Raw genomic sequence first — 18,285 nt, 5'->3', positions numbered from 1 at the left:
ATTTTTCATTGATGTATTCATTATTAGTGTAACAATAAGCCAACAGTTTTCCACACTAGTCGAAATTCGGAGAACAAGGATTGAGAAAATGCAGAAGTCAGTCCATACTACTAGACAATCAAATAAATAATTGCTACGAAGTGTACCAAGCCCTAGTTAATAAGGCTGAAATCCTGAGGGAATGGAGTAGACTTTTTAAAAAGGAAGGAACAGAAAGGAAAGAAAATGAAGGGGTTGGGGTGGGGTAGATGAAAGAATGTCATGCTGCATATGCTTAGACTCCACTTTAATTGTGGCCAAGGATTTTTGGTCCTGAGGGGATGTGCAAAACGTAATTCCTAGCAGAGTACCTTCTACTCACTCACTTTAAGAACAAAAGCCCAGATAATCAAATCACAAAGGCTAGCCAGTGAGAGGCAAAAACATGCACATTCACAGAGACAAGTAAATGGCTAAGACAGTGTGCACTCTCCTCCCCGCAAAAGACAAACTCCAAGCAGAACATAATCCCAAGAACGAGCGCAGTGCTGAATCCTGAATCAGACCAGACACTGCATGAGGACCTCAGATGCTCAGATGTCTGGGGGGAGCGACCAATATTAAAACCACCTGTTTCATTGTCTGCATTTTTGCTGCTGTATCTGACCAGGACTTCGGAAATCAACATTCACAATATTCACATGAACATGAGATTAGACAGAAAACCAGTTGCTAATAATACTGGAGTTTTTTCAGAAGGGAAGAATCAGCTTCTATGTCTAGCTGTTAGCAACAATGACAGGAAAAGGCTTCCAGATGACTACAAGCTGCTGATTCAGAAGTTTGCCTTAGAAGGAAGAAAACTCTCAGGCGTGGTTAGAGTCTGCTGCTGGAGAAAACACAAATTCAGTCTGAGCTTCAAGTACGTATAAAATGCTTAAAATGAACTATCATCAGGAATCTGGCAGAATGACTTTGGACTAGGGCTCCCCACTCATTCCACTCTAACTCTTCTCACTTTCTCTCTCCCCAAGGAAATTACAGCAGTTGATATAAATAAATGGAGATCTAATCTGCTGCTGCTATAGTCTCATAACAGTAGCATTAGCATTGCATTTTGCAGAGTACTACCACTCTGGGGAATTTATTTTTGTTCTTACCACTGCCAGTTTGAAAGCTTTCAAAATCCCACAAGCTACATTTCCTCAGGTGCTACTGGAGTATTTCAAATAAAATTGTATCTAAATCAAACCTTATTTTACAGTTTCCAACATCCACATTTCCTGTTTCCATAAAATTTCCTCTTACTTATGACCTATATCAGAGACATTTTTAAGCTTTTGGCCCTAGACAAGGGACCAGCAGACATGGATCGTTTTTCCAAAAGTAACCATCAGCAAGTCTTTTGAATGGCCCTACTAAAGTAGGGGAGAAAAAGAAGACTGTAGGAGAATTTGTCTTAAAAGCACCAACCAAAAAGCACCATCACCATGTAATATAAATGGATGAATGAGACCATGGGTAACGGTACAGAGATGACCCTTTGGAAAGTGATTGCTGCTAAGTTACTAACAGGAAAATGCTTGTTCAAGACACTCAAATTCCATGCTGCTGCTTACAGCTTTACTAACAAGTCAGCTCTGAAAGAGACTAAACTTAAATCTCAATTCCCACTCACATGAGTGTGTCTGTCCTTTTCTCAGAGGGGCCAATGAAACTTGTGGCAGAAAAGATCAGAGTAGATAGAATGTGTCTCAGGCTCTTAGTGAGCTGTCCCTTAGCTTCTTGAAGTAATGCAAAATCCACATGCTGGGGAAGAAGCACAGAGGCATCCAAATTTGAAACAGTTCTGCTGGTGCTTTGCACAGATCCTTTAAGAGGCAGGATGTACAGTCCCTCCATATATAAGGAATTGGTTGGATGGTTGCATCCAGAGGGTCATGGTCAATGGCTCGATGTCCACATGGAGACCGGTGACAAGTGGAGTCCCGCAGGGGTCCGTACTGGGACCGGTGCTATTTAACATCTTCATCAATGACATAGACAGTGGGATCGAGTGCACCCTCAGCAAGTTTGCAGATGACACCAAGCTGAGTGGTGCAGTTGACACACCAGGAGGACGAGATGTCATCCAAAGGGACCTGCACAAGCTGGAGAGGTGGGCCTGTGTGAACCTCATGAGGTTCAACAAGGACAAGTGCAAGGTCCTGCACCTGGGACAGGGCAACCCCCAATATCAGTACAGGTTGGGGGATGAGGAGATTGAGAGCAGCCCTGCGGAGAAGGACTTGGGGGTACTGGTAGATGAAAAGCTGGACATGAGCCGGCAATGTGCGCTTGCAGCCCAGAAAGCCAATCGTATCCTGGGCTGCATCAAAAGAAGCGTGGCCAGCAGGTTGAGGGAGGGGATTCTGCCCCTCTACTCTGCTCTGGTGAGACCTCGCCTGGAGCACTGCGTCCAGCTCTGGGGCCCTCAGCACAAGAAGGACATGGACCTGTTGGAGCGGGTCCAGAGGAGGGCCACAAAAATGATCCGAGGGCTGGAGCACCTCTCCTACGAGGGCAGGATGAGAGAGTTGGGGTTGTTCAGCCTGGAGGAGAGAAGGCTGCAGGGAGACCCTATTGCGGCCTTCCAGTACTTAAAGGGGGCCTATAGGAAGGATGGGGAGAATCTTTTTAGCAAGGCCTAGTTGTGACAGGACAAGGAATAATGGTTTTAAACTAAAGAAGAATAGATTTAGACTGGATATAAGGAAGAAATTTTTTACAATGAGGGTGGTGAAGCACTGGAACAGGTTGCCCAGAGAGGTAGTGGAGGCCCCATCCCTGGCAACATTCAAGGTCAGGTTGGGTGGGGCTCTGAGCAACCTGATCTGGTTAAAGCCGTCCCTGCTCACTGCAGGGGGGTTGGGCTAGATGACCTCTAAAGGTCCCTTCCAACCCAAAGCATTCTATGATTCTATGATTCATTCTATATTACCTGTAACATAATATAACTCATGGGTGGGGTGTAGGCTTTTGCTTTTTTTCCTATGACAACAGATAAAGAATCTGGATTGGTGGCAGTCTGCTAGGCTGAAGCCTTAACTCCTCTTGAGCATAGGAGAAGAGCTGCCTTGCACTTCTCAGTGGTGGGATATGCACTGAGGAAACCACAGTTTGACATGAAGCACCACTGAAGTCTGAAAAACATTGATTATTTGTCCAAAAGAGATTGAAATTCATAGCAATCAGCACTTTGGAGAAGGAATCCATTTACATGAAGAACATAAAAACTGTGTATTTTTCCAAGGAGGAAAGGCTTCCTAAGGAAACAGGGCTTATGCTATTTTGTTCTTTGTGGCATCTCTCCATCTCCAAGAACTTTTAAGCCTAATGGCCAAATTCAAATTTGATAGAGGACCTCAGGGCTCCAGAATTATGGACTGCCTAGAAATATTCTTTTGCAAACAGGCAGCTGCACAGAGGAGAGACAGAGACCCTGTAAGTAACCACTGAGAGCAAAGCAGTACCGTAATTACCCCCACCCACTAAACATCAGGAAACCCAAATAGGAACTCATCCTTGAGCCCAACAAAATCCCAATGACATCACCATGATCTGCTTCTCATGGAATTGTTTCAAAGGGGATAAGAAAGCAAGCTATAAAAAACTAGAAGCAAAAAGTAAGAAAGGTCACCTCATATACACATATATATTTGTGTGTGTGCTTGTACATATATATATAAAATATCACAACCACGAATACAGGTCTTGCTATACATTACATATTTTGCATGAAAAATGTTTGACAGAACACAACCAAAAATTTTTTTATAGCTGCTTCTGGGCCTTTTGTGATGCCAAGAGTGCTCGCGACATCCTCCTTATAAATGAGACTTCCCCTGCTATTTTCTCCACTTTTAAAAAAATGACTGATACTTAATCTACCATTTGATCAGAATTTAGTGTTACGTCTGCCTTTCCTGCAGGTAGAAAAGCCAGATTTGTTTCCAAATCATCCTTCTATTGTTAGAGTACCCACTGACCGGAGGGGAAACAAGGTAAGGACAGATCTATGGAGGAGGTAAAGACTTTTTCCTATTCAAAAAACAACAAGAAGCAAACAAGGAATCAGCAAGATAATACAGCTTGTTTGAGATGGGCAATACTGGATGAATAAAAGAAAAAAACAGGATCTCCCACAGAGCAGAGCACTCCTTTCCTTTCCTTAACAATTAGAAATAAACAACAGTCAATTGGTCAAGTATTTCCATCTCTTTGCTATTCCTGACCTTTCTGTCAGGCTGTTACCTTTATGCTGATGAATCTAGGCTTTTAGTATAGAGTTTCCACTGAGTGCAGCTTGGAAAACTGCTCTAATGATCATATGCTGACCTCCTCGGTAGGTATGTTCCCACCTACATCCCTTGTGCCAACATCAACACTCTGACACAGCAGCGGTCTGATTCAGAAGCTAGAACAGTAAAATCCAATACAAATCACAATCAGTCATTCAATATATTTCTTCTCATTTATGTATTTCAACCAGCTTCTATAGGGGTCAGGCGGGTGCCAGTACAGCCCAAGTAAGGTACAGGACCTCCGCTCTCCATGGCATACTGGCCTTGTTTGCACCCTCAGACTGCAACCCCAGTCAGAGTGGCTGCCTCTTCTCCTTTTAGAAGCTCTCACTGTTACCAACTACAAAGTTCCTTATCCCAAGGCAGTTAACCAGGGTGCAGGGTCAGGAAGACAGTAAAGAGCCGTCACCTGTGCAGGCTATTAACTTCTTGCTGCTTTCACTCAATGACAAAACCTAAAGTAAGAAGAGATGTAACCAGGAAAGCTATTTCTGAAATGTGTTTTGGAAAACTTATGGTTAAGAAAATAATTTACCTACAAGAAAGGATACCTATACATTCTTTTATCTTCTGCTTTGTAATAAATTCTGGGGCACAAATCATATCTTTTGTGCAATATTTAACATATCTACAACTAGGGCTGACAGCATTGTGGTATGAAGAAACATGTTTGCTTTGAAAACAGATGTCTTTTTTCATACCAGCCAGGACAGCAGCATGCAACCTGTACTGTTTGAGACTGTTTTTCAGGAAGGTTGAAACTGCCACAGAAAAGAGCTTAAAGGTTTTCCACCTCAGCCTGAGAATCAAGCAGGTACATCCAAAGGCTTTTTACAACAGAAACTTTGTTCCTCAGTAAGAAGCATGCCTGTCTCATGAACTGGAAAAAGAAAAGCTGTGACACAGCAGACTGGAGAAACGCAAATTGCTTCTAGTACATAAAATTGAAAGCCAAAAGTTTGTATTCCTACTCCCTAAATCCGTAATCTTATAAGCAGTCAACTCTGTGTGGGGCAGTTTTAAATGCTTACAGAAGCATCATCGGAAACAATCCATCAACATTTTTACAGCTGCCTTTTTGCCATGCAGAAAGGCCATAAGAATAGTTTTATTCATGAACAAAAGCAACTTAGAAACCCTTACTGTGGATTTCTATGGCAGGGAAAATATTCCTATTATGTTCCAAAGAAAGCAACAACAAGTTTATCTGAGCATATGAAGGGGACTCTTCTGTACATGGCTGAAACTGCATGCACCCCAATTGCTCTCTTTTGTCTTCTTCAGCCATCTGTTACTTTACTTTTTCAAACACACATTAATTCAGATGTACTATAACTCAAAATCCTCCAGAATTCATAGTCGCTTCTTCAGTATCCAGACAAGGCCTAGTTTTAACAGCTCAACAAGAAACACTGTCAGTGCAGCACCCAATGTGTGTCATTTTCAGCAGTGCATTCCTCCTCACTCTCCCTTCTCTTCCCTCTCCCCAGTCATGCAAGGGATGCTACTAAACTGCAGATCTGCTGTGATGCGCTATGAGGAACACAAAGCCTGCAAACCTCAAAGTCTCCTGAGTCAGGGTTCCACTCCACCAGAATTTAGCTTCAGTATGGGTCCCTTTGGGCTAATGCATTACTGTCCAGAGGTCTAAAAACCTCCCCCAAGGGCTAAGAGGAATGCAGAAGAGAAGGGAGACAGGAAATGGGGCTGGCAGGATACCTCAGGGAACAGGGGAAGAGGTGATCAGAATAACAAGGGTTAAAGAAAACTCCCAGACCCTTCTGTCAAGACCCTGACTCTGAAGAGACATTTTCAGTATGACCCTCCCATGACAATTACCAAAAGCGATGGGGAAGAAATAAATAAATAAATTCACAGCCAGATGAATTATTCATATATGCATTTTATATGTCCATAATGTTATGCCTATAGCTGGGATTTAAACTGCCATTTAGATAAAGTAAAAAACAAAATACAACCCATCAGTAATTCTTGGAAGAAGCCTGTTTAAGACAGTGAGACATTGATTTTCTTTTTATCCAAGCACAGCAACATAGTTGCACACTGAGTGCTTTTCATATATTAAGAAATGCTGACTGCAATAAGGTACTAGGCATTAACAAGTCTTCTGTGCACAGGAAACTCACACTATATTCTTTAGAAGAGTAATTCCCTTTCTTCTTTTTAGTTTTTAAAGCTAGACATTGATAAGTACTACTTCCTGAGATAAATGGCCTTTAAGTTAGATGACACAAAGAAGAACACAGAAGAAAAGTTCTATTTCTTTACAAAGGCAATGCACAACCATGTAAGACCCCTGGCACCCCTAACAGCTAATTCTGTTCTTGGAAGGGTTAAATTCATATAATAATTCTGTCCTGCTAAAAACTGGGTTGTCCCAAACCAGGGCTATTTAGCACACAGAATTCAACATAACGAAGGCTGTAACTTTATAGGGAGTTGGAGCAGTCTGCAGGACCGTGAGTGGTGCATTCCTGAAACTCTCCTATACCAGTGTAATGTCAACAGAAAAGGCTGAGTGGTGATGTAATGTCTGAGGGCATGCCAGAGTCAAGACACTTTTTGTTTGATTCACAGGGTACAAGTTATTTCTCCCCACCCTTGCCTTTTTTAAAGTGGGCAATAGGCAGTTGATTTTACAGCTAGCAGCGTTATAGAGCCTCACATTATCTGCACAATAAAAAAAAGGAATGAGCTGATAGCATTCATCATTGTGACACAGGCAACAATTCTTGAGCAAGAAAAGCTTTTGGTCTATTTTAGGTTGGAGGGGCTTGTGTTTTGTGGGGTTTTTGGTGGGTCATTTTTGCTGCTGCCCATCACCATAGCCTCTGAGGCACCAAAACTTACAAATGCATTTGGGTACCTGAAGCCCTTCAATACTTCCTGTATCCTCAGATCCAAGCAGACACTTTCCATACCAGTCTAGCAACTAAAAATCATAGAATGCTTTGGGTTGGAAGGGACCTTTAGAGGTCATCTAGCCCAAGCCCCCTGCAGTGAGCAGGGACAGCTTTAACCAGATCAGGTTGCTCAGAGCCCCATCCAACCTGACCTTCAATGTTGCCAGGGATGGGGCCTCCACTACCTCTCTGGGCAACCTGTTCCAGTGCTTCACCACCCTCATTGTAAAAAATTTCTTCCTTATATCCAGTCTAAATCTATTCTTCTTTAGTTTAAAACCATTATTCCTTGTCCTGTCACAACTAGGCCTTGCTAAAAAGATTCTCCCCATCCTTCCTATAGGCCCCCTTTAAGTACTGGAAGGCCGCAATAGGGTCTCCCTGCAGCCTTCTCTCCTCCAGGCTGAACAACCCCAACTCTCTCATCCTGCCCTCGTAGGAGAGGTGCTCCAGCCCTCGGATCATTTTTGTGGCCCTCCTCTGGACCCGCTCCAACAGGTCCATGTCCTTCTTGTGCTGAGGGCCCCAGAGCTGGACGCAGTGCTCCAGGCGAGGTCTCACCAGAGCAGAGTAGAGGGGCAGAATCCCCTCCCTCAACCTGCTGGCCACACTTCGTTGGATGCAGCCCAGGATACGATTGGCTTTCTGGGCTGCAAGCGCACATTGCCGGCTCATGTCCAGCTTTTCATCTACCAGTACCAAGTACTTCTCCGCAGGGCTGCTCTCAATCCCTTCATCCCCCATCCTTAGTATTTAAACAACATTTCCCAAAGTCTAATGCTAACAAGAAAAATGGAAACTCCCCCAGTACCCTGACACAACTTGAGATTCTCACACATTTTATGATTTGTATGTAAACAAATACTTGTGCACACTAGGGTAAAGTCAGTGGGAGTTAGGTGCATAAATAAACTGCCTTTATAATTCTGGGCCTGGATGCCTGTACCAGAAGAATGGATAAATTATGCTCTCACATAAAACTCTATAGCCAACAGAGGGAGTGGGCAGCTGAGTCATGCTTGATCCATCTAGCCTATCCTATCCTTCCTCCCTTCCACAGCTGTATGACCTCAAGTGAGCTCCTGGATAATGCAAATGGCATACAATTTTGAACGCTTTTATCTACCAACATCAGAACTCCCCTACCAAAAAAAAATTCAGCATCATGTGAATGAGGTCATTACACTCATGACATTGACAAAAGACAGAGTTTTGAGAGAGGAGCAAATGAAGGCAATTATAAATGGGTGCAAATAAAACACCAGCTAAACATTGCCTCTCAAGCTTTGGTAGTTGTAAGAAACAAGAGAAGTCTGACTGTGGCATTTCTAGGAAAAATGCTTGCATATACGCTTTGCGGGTTTTCAAATCAGGTTCACAAGGACTAGGGCAATAATGCTTTTGGAGGAAAACAACTGTTTGCAAGGACACAAAAAGAAGCAAAGCTGTTCATCCTCCAAGATCTCTGTCACTTAGCTTGTGGTACAACCCACACATCCAAAATACCTGCAACAACTCAAAACCATCTAAGCACTTCAGAATGTGTTGTTTTAAACTTAAAAAAAAAAAAAAAGTCATTGGGGTTAACGGGTGAATCTTTTTGAGTTTTGTTCCTTAAATCATTAATAGTATTTCATTCTTTGTTAAGAGGTTTCAATCTACTTGCATCACAGATGCTCCAATAAAACAAGCTGGTATGCAGATCACTGCACACATGCTGGCAACAGGCTCCCCTCTAGAATTACAAGTCAGGAATTCTGGATCCAAGTCCTTTTGAGTACCTGTCAACCTGTGGGCACTAAAAAGACAGTACTGAGAAAAGATTAGTATACAGAGCCTACCTGCCATCAACAGACAAACCAATCTAACTGTTCCCCAACTAGTAGTCTGTGTTTTATTTGTGCAAAGAAGTTGGATTAATTTAACACACAAACCTTGTCAAAGCAAGAATAACACATCTGATCATTATGGGAACTTAAGCATTTAATTTCTTAAAATATAAGGGTGATCTCTAAGAGAACTCCTAAGTTGTGTGGTTGCAGCTCGAAATCTGTTCATTTTTGCTATACTAGAATCCAACAGCTCCATATGAAACATGGTGTTATTTACCTTCTCTCTAGATTTTCACCACTGTGTTACAGCAAACTTCCAAAGGCAAGTACTAAGATACTAACAGTTGTGGGTTTTTAAACCCTGATGGACATGTTTTACAAGAAAATTTCCTGTGACTAAACCATTTTCCATGTACAAATTTCACAGAAAGATTAGCAAAGGTTGTAGTTCTGCAAGGAGCTGAGTCTCACAGCACTGAAAGGCCATCTCTCCATCTGTCACCCCCCCTCGATCCCTTCTTCATACCACATTCAAACACTTGCCAGAGCCCTCTGAGTGTCAATATAAGTCATTAACCCAGAAAAAGAAGTAAATGCTTCTGCCAAGCTAGGAAGTTGAATCAGTGAAAGGTCTTGCATCACCTCTGCTTGGTAAGAAAGGCCTCCCCCTTTCAGCAGTTCACTTTTTTCCCAATGCAACTGCATTCTAAGCACTGATGAGTTAAGGATATCCCTTCCTTGTTAGGGTTAAAAAATAGAATCGAAATGCAACTTTATCAGATGAACTAACTGTGCAGACAACACGTAATAGTTTTTGAACACAGGAGAGGCACGTTTTAAAATTACTAGGCTCTGTACGAAGTACTAAAACCTGACTATTTAAGACAGCTTAAAAGAGAAATAAAGATTGAGTCATCAGTTTAATAAAGATGAAAAGAAAAATCGAAGACAGAGAAAATCAGAGGTGCAATGAGAGAAAATTTCTGAAGAAGCCTTCCTACCACAAGTGCCACTCATAATTTGAACACAGCTTTCTTATCCTTAGATCCCTTCAAATGAGCCTTAGTCCACATAAAGTTTTGATCCTACAAGGAAATACAAGCAAGGAATTCTATGATGCTCACTGTGCATGGATGTCGAATGAAAGACATTCTCTACTAAGGCAAAGGACAGCAATATTAAATGGGAGAGGGGGCTGGAACCAGATTTAATTGGAAACAGATTTATTTCTTGTTTTGGTGAATTCTCATTTGCGGGGGGAGTCTTGTATACATTATTGGACACTCACAAAACTTGCCAAAAAGCAAAGGCATACTAGTCATATAGAAGGGCAAAACTCAAAAAACATTGTAAATTTTTTATTCATCTTGTGTATCTTACAGTAGGTTCCAACTCTAACCTTCTTTTCTAGATACACTTGGAACTGGAACTGGGTTCTCTGTAAAAGTCAGTCCCTAAGGACTATGCATAGTGTTGATAATCTCAGTCAGCTCAGAATTTGAGCATTACTGGACAGTTTCAGACATATACAGTTGGACCACATGTTGGCAGTTTCTGTGACTTCATTATCTTTTTTCCTTCCAGTTAGAGGATGGGTACGAGCAGGGAACTAAATGTCAAATTCCACATCTCTCTAATATTCCATATTAAACTTCATCTTCCCTATTAGCTTCTTATAGCATTTATAAGGGAATATAAATGTCTTTTGCTCTAATTTCCAACTGGTTAGTAGCATTATGTGCTGCTACTTATTGAGCAGAAAGTCTGTCGAGCCAAAAGAATATCAAATTTTTAAAAACTGCAGGTTTCTGAAATACCACATCAACCTGATACAGAACAGCCATATTCTTCCCATTAAAATAACACTACACACATAAGAAAATTGCTTAGAAAGCTCAACAGACACTAAGGCTTTTATCTAGATCTTCAGTAACAGATGAGAAGCTAAACTGTATGTCAGTGTACACACAGGTCTACTCTGACTTCCACATGAGAAAAGAGTGTCATCTTTAGGCTGACTAAATAATGGACCACAAACCATCAGCAGTTTTCTTCTTAAACAATATATGTGTTTGCCCATTCTTTACAGTAAACCACTCCATTTTTTTAAGATGGTTTCATTATTGCATTTTCACACTCCTTCTGCCAAAAACTATGTAAAACTCGGAAACACTGCTCAAGTTCAGTGACGTAAATGTTATTTCCTACTTGCAATCTGAAAGAAGCTCAACTCTGCCTCCTGCAGCAGCAGCAATAGAATTAATGACCAAATTCTGACTGCAGGAATTTTACTGATGACAGCAAAGAAATTTTCAAATCTTAGTTCTATACTATCATGGCTTGAAAATACATTTTTTATCCTTAAACAGTGTTAGTGGTTATTAAATACAGGTGTCCAAAGACAATATCCAGCCCTAGAATCATACAAACTGCTGTCAGACACTTTATGTGTGACCTATTTCTTTCTGATTAGTTGTAGGGACAGAGTCCTGCCTCAGTGAGGTAACAAACTATTTCTTCCTAACCACCTGCCATCACCGCTTCCAGGACACTGAACTATAGACCTATAATCTGATCCAGTATATAGTATTAAAGCAGAAACATTATAATTTGAACTAAGAATCAATAACGCTACAAATCCACAATATTTGCGTTTTGTGAGATTGCCTCTACTGCACTCAGTAGCAATATTGAAATGAAAGGAAGATGCTTCGTTATTATATATAGATAATGGTCTACTCATCGTTCTAAAATCATATTAATTGGACCTAAAAAGCCTCTGCAAATATTTTTCTTGTGAATATCACCTTCCAATTAAGTATTAGATTACATCAAATGTGGTAAAATTTATCAGCATATATCAGTATATATATCATATAACATGCTTTGGTATATGTTTTTCTTCTTTCAGAGTCTACATTGCAAAACAGTTCTGAAGTAAGCCCACACGTGTCCTGCCTCCTGTTTTATCTCCTGAATCAGGGGAAAAAAAAAAAAAAAACCAGAACACCTTACAGAGGTGTTTCCAAACACTCATGGAAACTCTGGAGACTCAGGACAGCACTGCTTGCTTATTACCTGATCACGATCACCTGCAAAACAGCAGCTCTTCATAGTACATGAGTTGAAGTACCCTTGTGAATATCACCTTTCAAGTAAGTATTAGATCACATCAAACAAGAGGTAAAATTTATCAGGTGCTTTGGTATATGTTTTTCTTCTTTCAGAGCCTAGTTGCAAAACAGTTCTGAGGTAAGCCTACATGTGTCCTGCCTCCTGTTTTATCTCCTGAATCAGAAAAAAACAAAGAAACCTTACAGAGGTGTTTCCCAACACTCATGGAAACTCTGGAGACCACGGACAGCATTGCTCGCTTATTACCTGATCACGATCTCCTGCAAAACAGCAGCTCTTCATAGTACATGAGTTGAAGTACCCTTGGTTGTCAAACTGGAAGACAGGCAGCCGGCTGTGGATGTCATAGAGGACTGGGGGAAGGCGCCGACGCAGTGCCAGCAGCTGGGTTCCATTGCTGTTGAACCGGACACTCATTGCACTCTGAAGGGAGAGGTTTCCACCATAGCGGAGCAGTGAACTGGGAAAAGACAAAGGAAACAAGTGAGATGGACTGTGCATATGAATTGAGCTACTTGAAAACAGAATTCTCTCTTACTGAGTCATTTCAAACAAACAAGCCCAGTAAACTATAATCTTACTTAGTTTCTGCTTCAAAGCATCAATTCCTGAACAAACGTGATTCAAAACCTAAATGACAAACTATCAAAACGCTAAGACTATAAAGTCTTTTGAAGAGTAAAGTTAAAGACTACCTGTAGTTTTGTTAATAACAAATACATTTTCTGCATAGGAGCAAAGTCTCACAGAGTAGCCTTAGCCTTAAACAGGCTTGTTCTTGTACTTCTAGGATGTCTGCATTTGAGACTAAACCTACCAGCACGCAGCTCTTTTTGTTCAGCTGGTATCTGAATCCAGTCAGCCCGAACTTTTTTTCCCCCCTCTGTTCTGGCACTGAATGGTATTTTCTCTGATTGTAGATACTCTGACCATTATCTCACTTCTGCCTCTATTTAAGTTTCTACAGGGCATCAGAGAATGTTTGAACTCTACAATCAGTTCCAGCTGCCTTAAATAAAAGGCCATCTTACTAACAAGTTATTGCAAGAAATGCTAAAATAAGTCACTTCAGCTAATCTCAAACTTGCTTCATCTAAAAATATTGCAAGTAGGCAAGACAATTATGCTACCACATGACACTATTACCTAAAACTCTCACATGGTTGAATTAACTAGTTTCCTTGTCCCATATAAGGCTGTATGATCAGAGCTGGAATATTTGTATCAGTTCTTACTGACATACACAAGACAAAAACAAAGCGTCACAAGTTTCCAGGCTCTCTCTTTAAAACAGTAACAGAATATGGAATTTGCCCCATCCAGGAACCTAAAGATAATCAAAGCATACCTGAAATTCAACTTGTGTTGTACAGGCTTTCTGGGGTTTTTTTTAAGACTTAATTCAATCCCTGTACTTGAAATGATTGTGTGTATGGAAAGGGAGACAAAGAAGGAAGACGTTTTATCCCTTTTTTGTTCAGTGATCACTGAAACCTCCTTAAGCAGTACCAGAGCTTGACCTTTTGTTAACAGGTTTTGAGCAATCCCTATCAAATCTTGTTAAGAGCTGTAACTTTTATGTACCTTCTGGACCAGACAAGGCATGCCAGCACAGAATTTGCAGATTCTACAGAGAAGTTTATTCATAGATTTTAATGCATTATACTTTCTGATGTAGTGCTCTGCCCCAACATTTGTGAAAAATGAGTCACTCCACATGGATGAGAAGCCACATTCCATGCAGGTTGAAGCACGCATCATTACATGAGATACTGTAGAGTTAAAAAACTATTGTTCCTAAACCAGAGTTAAACAAAAGCGAAAACAAAGTAGAAAAGTCCACATAATGAATGCACTAGAAATACACTGCGCTCACACATACACACACACACTTTGTGAACTGAACAGTCAAAGCCAGGATGCCACAAAGCAACCAGAAGTCACATTTTCAAAGCCAACTAGTAAGAGCTTCAAGCTGGGCACCAAAACTTCTGAATGCCTGTATCAGCATGAAAAGTCCTGCTCTCTCACATGTATGTGCATTCTCCTCCTCTTAGGCAAAGCTGTTGAGCTTCTCTTAATAGTGTTTATGGTTTTTAATAAAGACATGAGAAAATTTAATACTAGAAACTGTAACCTTAGAGACAAGGATTTAAGATCCCCCTCATCAGCCCTAGTTTCTGTTCATCAAGATCAATAAAGTACTCAGCCTGCTCAAAATACTCAGTCAGGCATTAAAAAAACCAACAAACAATAAAACAAACCACAAAACACACATGACTGTTTTTCCTCCCCCTCCCCTGATAGATTTGTGTAAGCCAAAAATGTTTTTCTGTGGAAGTTTCTGCTTCCTTCAAAACAAAACACCCAAAAAACCCCACAAAAATTAACAACCCCTTCGCCCCAAAACCAAAAAACAACCAAAACCTCAACCCAAAAAACACACAGAAGAAATAAACGCAGAGGGTTTTTTTGCTAAGAAATGTCAATTTTTCTATACAAATATATGAGTTCTCCACCATGGATAAGAACACCATAACATATATGCACCAACCAAACTTAACGTTAAGGTGCAGCCACTGCTGCACCAAGACTAAGCCCCTGTCCTCATTACCAGTTCTCCTCCTCAATCTGAACCACAACCTGGAATTCTCTGCTGCCTACAAGTGAGCAAGCCTACCAGATGCCCCATCCTTTCAAATCTTCAAGCAAAGTTTCCATGGTTACTATTATTATGCCCTGCCTGAAATATTTTGAGATTATATTTTATAGTAATAGTAGTGTAATATTAAACTAGCTTCCATTCTGCTTACAGATGTTTTCATTAAGCTCCTATAGCAGTCAAAGCTATCAAAGAAAACACCTCTTGGAGTTGAATTCTGTATTGTGTTTCAGTAACTTTAGTGTAACAAAGCTGTAAAAGAGTATTTTACTTCAGAAATTAAATGAAGTAAGAAAGGCTAGAACTTCGGAAATTATGATCATATACACACATAAGAAGTCTAGAATTAAGGAGCTGCATACCTAAGACACCTCAGAAGATCCACAGCTCTGCCCACCTCATACCCTCAGTCCACACAATTCAGCCACATGTGTAATGAAAATACAGTTGGTGCTGCAGTTCCTTGAACATTTGGCTCAAAGGAAAAAGAAAAAAACACCAAAAAACCACCACCAGCCCCCCACCCTCAACCCCAAACCCCACACTAATAAAAAAGGCAGCAGGCTAAGTTTGGCTGATAGAGAAAGAAATGCTAAAATAGTGATTTGCCATTCACATATAAGAGTGACATGCTGATGACTTTCCCCACTTGCCTCAATTCTGTCCCCAAAAATCAGACTCTATAGCTCCGAGTGCAGCATTTTGCTGTATTAATCACAAGACAGGGGTTCTCTCTTTTCCCCACTGTGCTGTGTCCTGCTTGCTTCCTCTCTGCCTCTTTGAAAGGGTTTGTTAAATTAACTGCACAGTGTTTTCCTTTAACAAGCCATGAAAAGAGGCAGCAGGTAGTTAGGTGGGGATGAAGAGAGACAAACTGACAGGAAAACCCCCCAAACACCCATTTCCTGTCCCAAACAGAGGAGAAGTATTTGCTCTCTTTCTCCTCCCACGAGAGAACGCCTGAGAGATATGGTCAGAAATATAATGGCGGGGTATGGAGGGAGTACAGCTCATGGCTCCATCTTGGTGGAAAAGCTAGGAACCTAGCTCACAAATAGAGGACACAAAGGATTTGAGAAATCTCTCTTTCTCTGCCTCCTACTGCAGGCATTGCACATGGTAGCAGTATTTAGAACTGAGGAACCCCAAGACTTCAGTATCTTCCATTAGTTGATTATAGAACAACCATGCTGGCTTTAGGAAAAAAAAAAAATAATTGCCCATTCTAGAGTATTCCATCTCCACCAAAATTGCAGGAAAAAAGCAGTCAGCCATCTCCAAGAAAGAAGCTGGGGGAAGTTACGTTATATTTTACAGTATTAAACCAGTACTAATATTCATTAGTACTAAAGAGGATGTCTGAATCAAGAGGCTCTAAAGATCCTCAAACTAATCAGAACCTGAGCTTTTGCTCTTTGTCTTTTTTTGGGGCGGGGAGGAAAGAGGAAGAGGAAAGCTGTGTTTAAGTATGTTCAGTGTTCAAATCACTATCTCCACTTTCCCAGTTGCATCATGGTGCTGCTCTGTACCTTTAGTCAGTGCTACTTTTGGATTTTTTCCCACAGGATTACATGGGGTAGTGTAGACGTGCTTGGTTATGTTGCTCATGTTCAACTGCCACTTCTGCCTGCTCCTTATTGCATGCTCCAGGAATTTCAGAGGCAACACCTTCTTGCAGTTACTAAAAGTTTACTGATGCATCAGACTAAAAGCAATACTCTCCTCTTGAAGACACAGACCATGACAGCTTGTGAGAAATCTGAAGACAATCCTAAAGGGGCACCTCTGAACAAGATGGGTGCCCTTTCTGCCAGAGGCATTAGCTTTATGAATCCAGACCCAGACTACTCTGGGATTTAGTCTGCTTCCAAATTTGGCTCACCCAGCCAGCTGTGGAATGCTGATGTTGCCTACCAGCTCTGGAAGCAATATAGAGAGAGAGACATGCACTTCTGAGTTTTTAAAAAAGTAATCTTGTATGATTAAGAGAAATATTTAGTCCACAGATGGAACATCACAATCTAGACACACATGCTGGAGCTGGAAGGAGGCTGAGGGAGGTAGAGAATGGATAGTTATGTGTAATATGGTCATTTCCGTAGCTGGATATGCTGCACACAGGCAGCACTCAAGTGTTAACTAAATACCAGCTCAGCCAAACAATGGAAGGCTTTCAATCCAAGAGTAGCACCACTAATGTAAATAAATCCGTTTCTACTGGCAGCTAGTGGGGTGAGGGAAGAAGCAAGTCTCACTGCACGCAGAATTTACAGGAAAAGTCTATACCTGAAACAAGCATTTCCTTCTCCTCCTCCTCCTCCCCTTTTTCTAAACAAAGAAGTTGTTTCATCCTTTTCAAAAAAGTCGACTGCCTGAATGGTAACATAAGCTTAACCCAGGCTATTCAAAAGTTAGCTTGGCAACAGGCAGTGGCCATTAAAACTGAGAGAAGATCAGTGTCTTGGTAGAAATAAAGTAAAAGCAGCATGCATGACAGCATTAAATAGAACCATTAAATAAAACCATTCAATAGCTTCTCTTGATAAGGTACAAATCTGACAATGAACTGCAGTACAGACACTGTCCTTGGAAAATGAGCGTCATTTATGAGGGAGAAGGAAGGAAGGAAGGGAGAAAGTGTTGATATCATAAACAGCAGTGTGTGAAACTAACTTAATGAAAGAATGACCTTAAAAGGAAAAAATGAATTGAATGCTCGTAACTAATACACACGATTGCGTACAACTGTGTTTGTCAGCATTTCTGTAACCACAAAATTGAGGAACTTCTAACTGTGCAAAAAGAACTGGAATGAAACTTGGCAAACAATCTTGGCATGGAGAACTGCAGAAAGGTTTGGGTTTTTATTTGGAAAAAAGTTATTCTGTGTGTGTAAAGACACACACAATTCTTATTTAGTCTGGAGCTAACACTTAGAGACAAATTAACTAATAGTAGAAAAGGAAGCATGAGATCAATTCACATGCATACTTTTTTTTTTTTAAAGTAGATTACAAGTCTCTCAGAAATCTCAAGATAGTTTCTTTGAAAAAACAGATAAGTTACGACAAAGTGTATGGAGTTTCTCTACATGTATTCAGAAGTGTTCAAATGTCAAGGAAGCCCATCAGTGTCTTAAGACTAAAAAGCCATACTGAGGATTTTATTATTTCTCAGTAACATGCTCATTTTTCTAAATTTTGTCATCACTAATTCTGATTATTTCACTACCTTTACAAGAACTCTCTTCAAGAACTACATCCCCCAGAATCCTTAACAGGAAGTAAGGGGTATTTGCTTAGACTTTAAAGAATAACCTAATAAAATAAAGGATGTGTGTTGTTAGCAAAACTAAACACCTTTGCTTTCCTTCAAAAAGCACATACAAGTAAAAATCAACTGCATCCACC

At 40.7% G+C, this 18,285-nt stretch overlaps 1 protein-coding gene across 3 annotated transcripts in view; it reads right to left on the bottom strand.

The window, feature by feature from the left end:
• The window catches only part of DCAF5 (DDB1 and CUL4 associated factor 5), an 80,817-nt gene that overhangs the window by 24,828 nt on the left and 37,704 nt on the right, over window positions 1-18,285 (bottom strand). For all 3 annotated transcript variants that reach the window (XM_075712606.1, XM_075712607.1, XM_075712608.1), the window contains exon 6: window positions 12,460-12,673. In XM_075712606.1, the coding sequence (XP_075568721.1) occupies window positions 12,460-12,673 (214 nt within the window). The remainder of the gene's footprint in view (window positions 1-12,459; window positions 12,674-18,285) is intronic.

The sequence above is a fragment of the Pelecanus crispus genome, chromosome 6, assembly GCF_030463565.1.
Source record: "Pelecanus crispus isolate bPelCri1 chromosome 6, bPelCri1.pri, whole genome shotgun sequence".
NCBI classification, from domain to species: Eukaryota; Metazoa; Chordata; class Aves; order Pelecaniformes; family Pelecanidae; genus Pelecanus; species Pelecanus crispus.
This window is presented reverse-complemented; position numbering and strand designations above follow the sequence as displayed.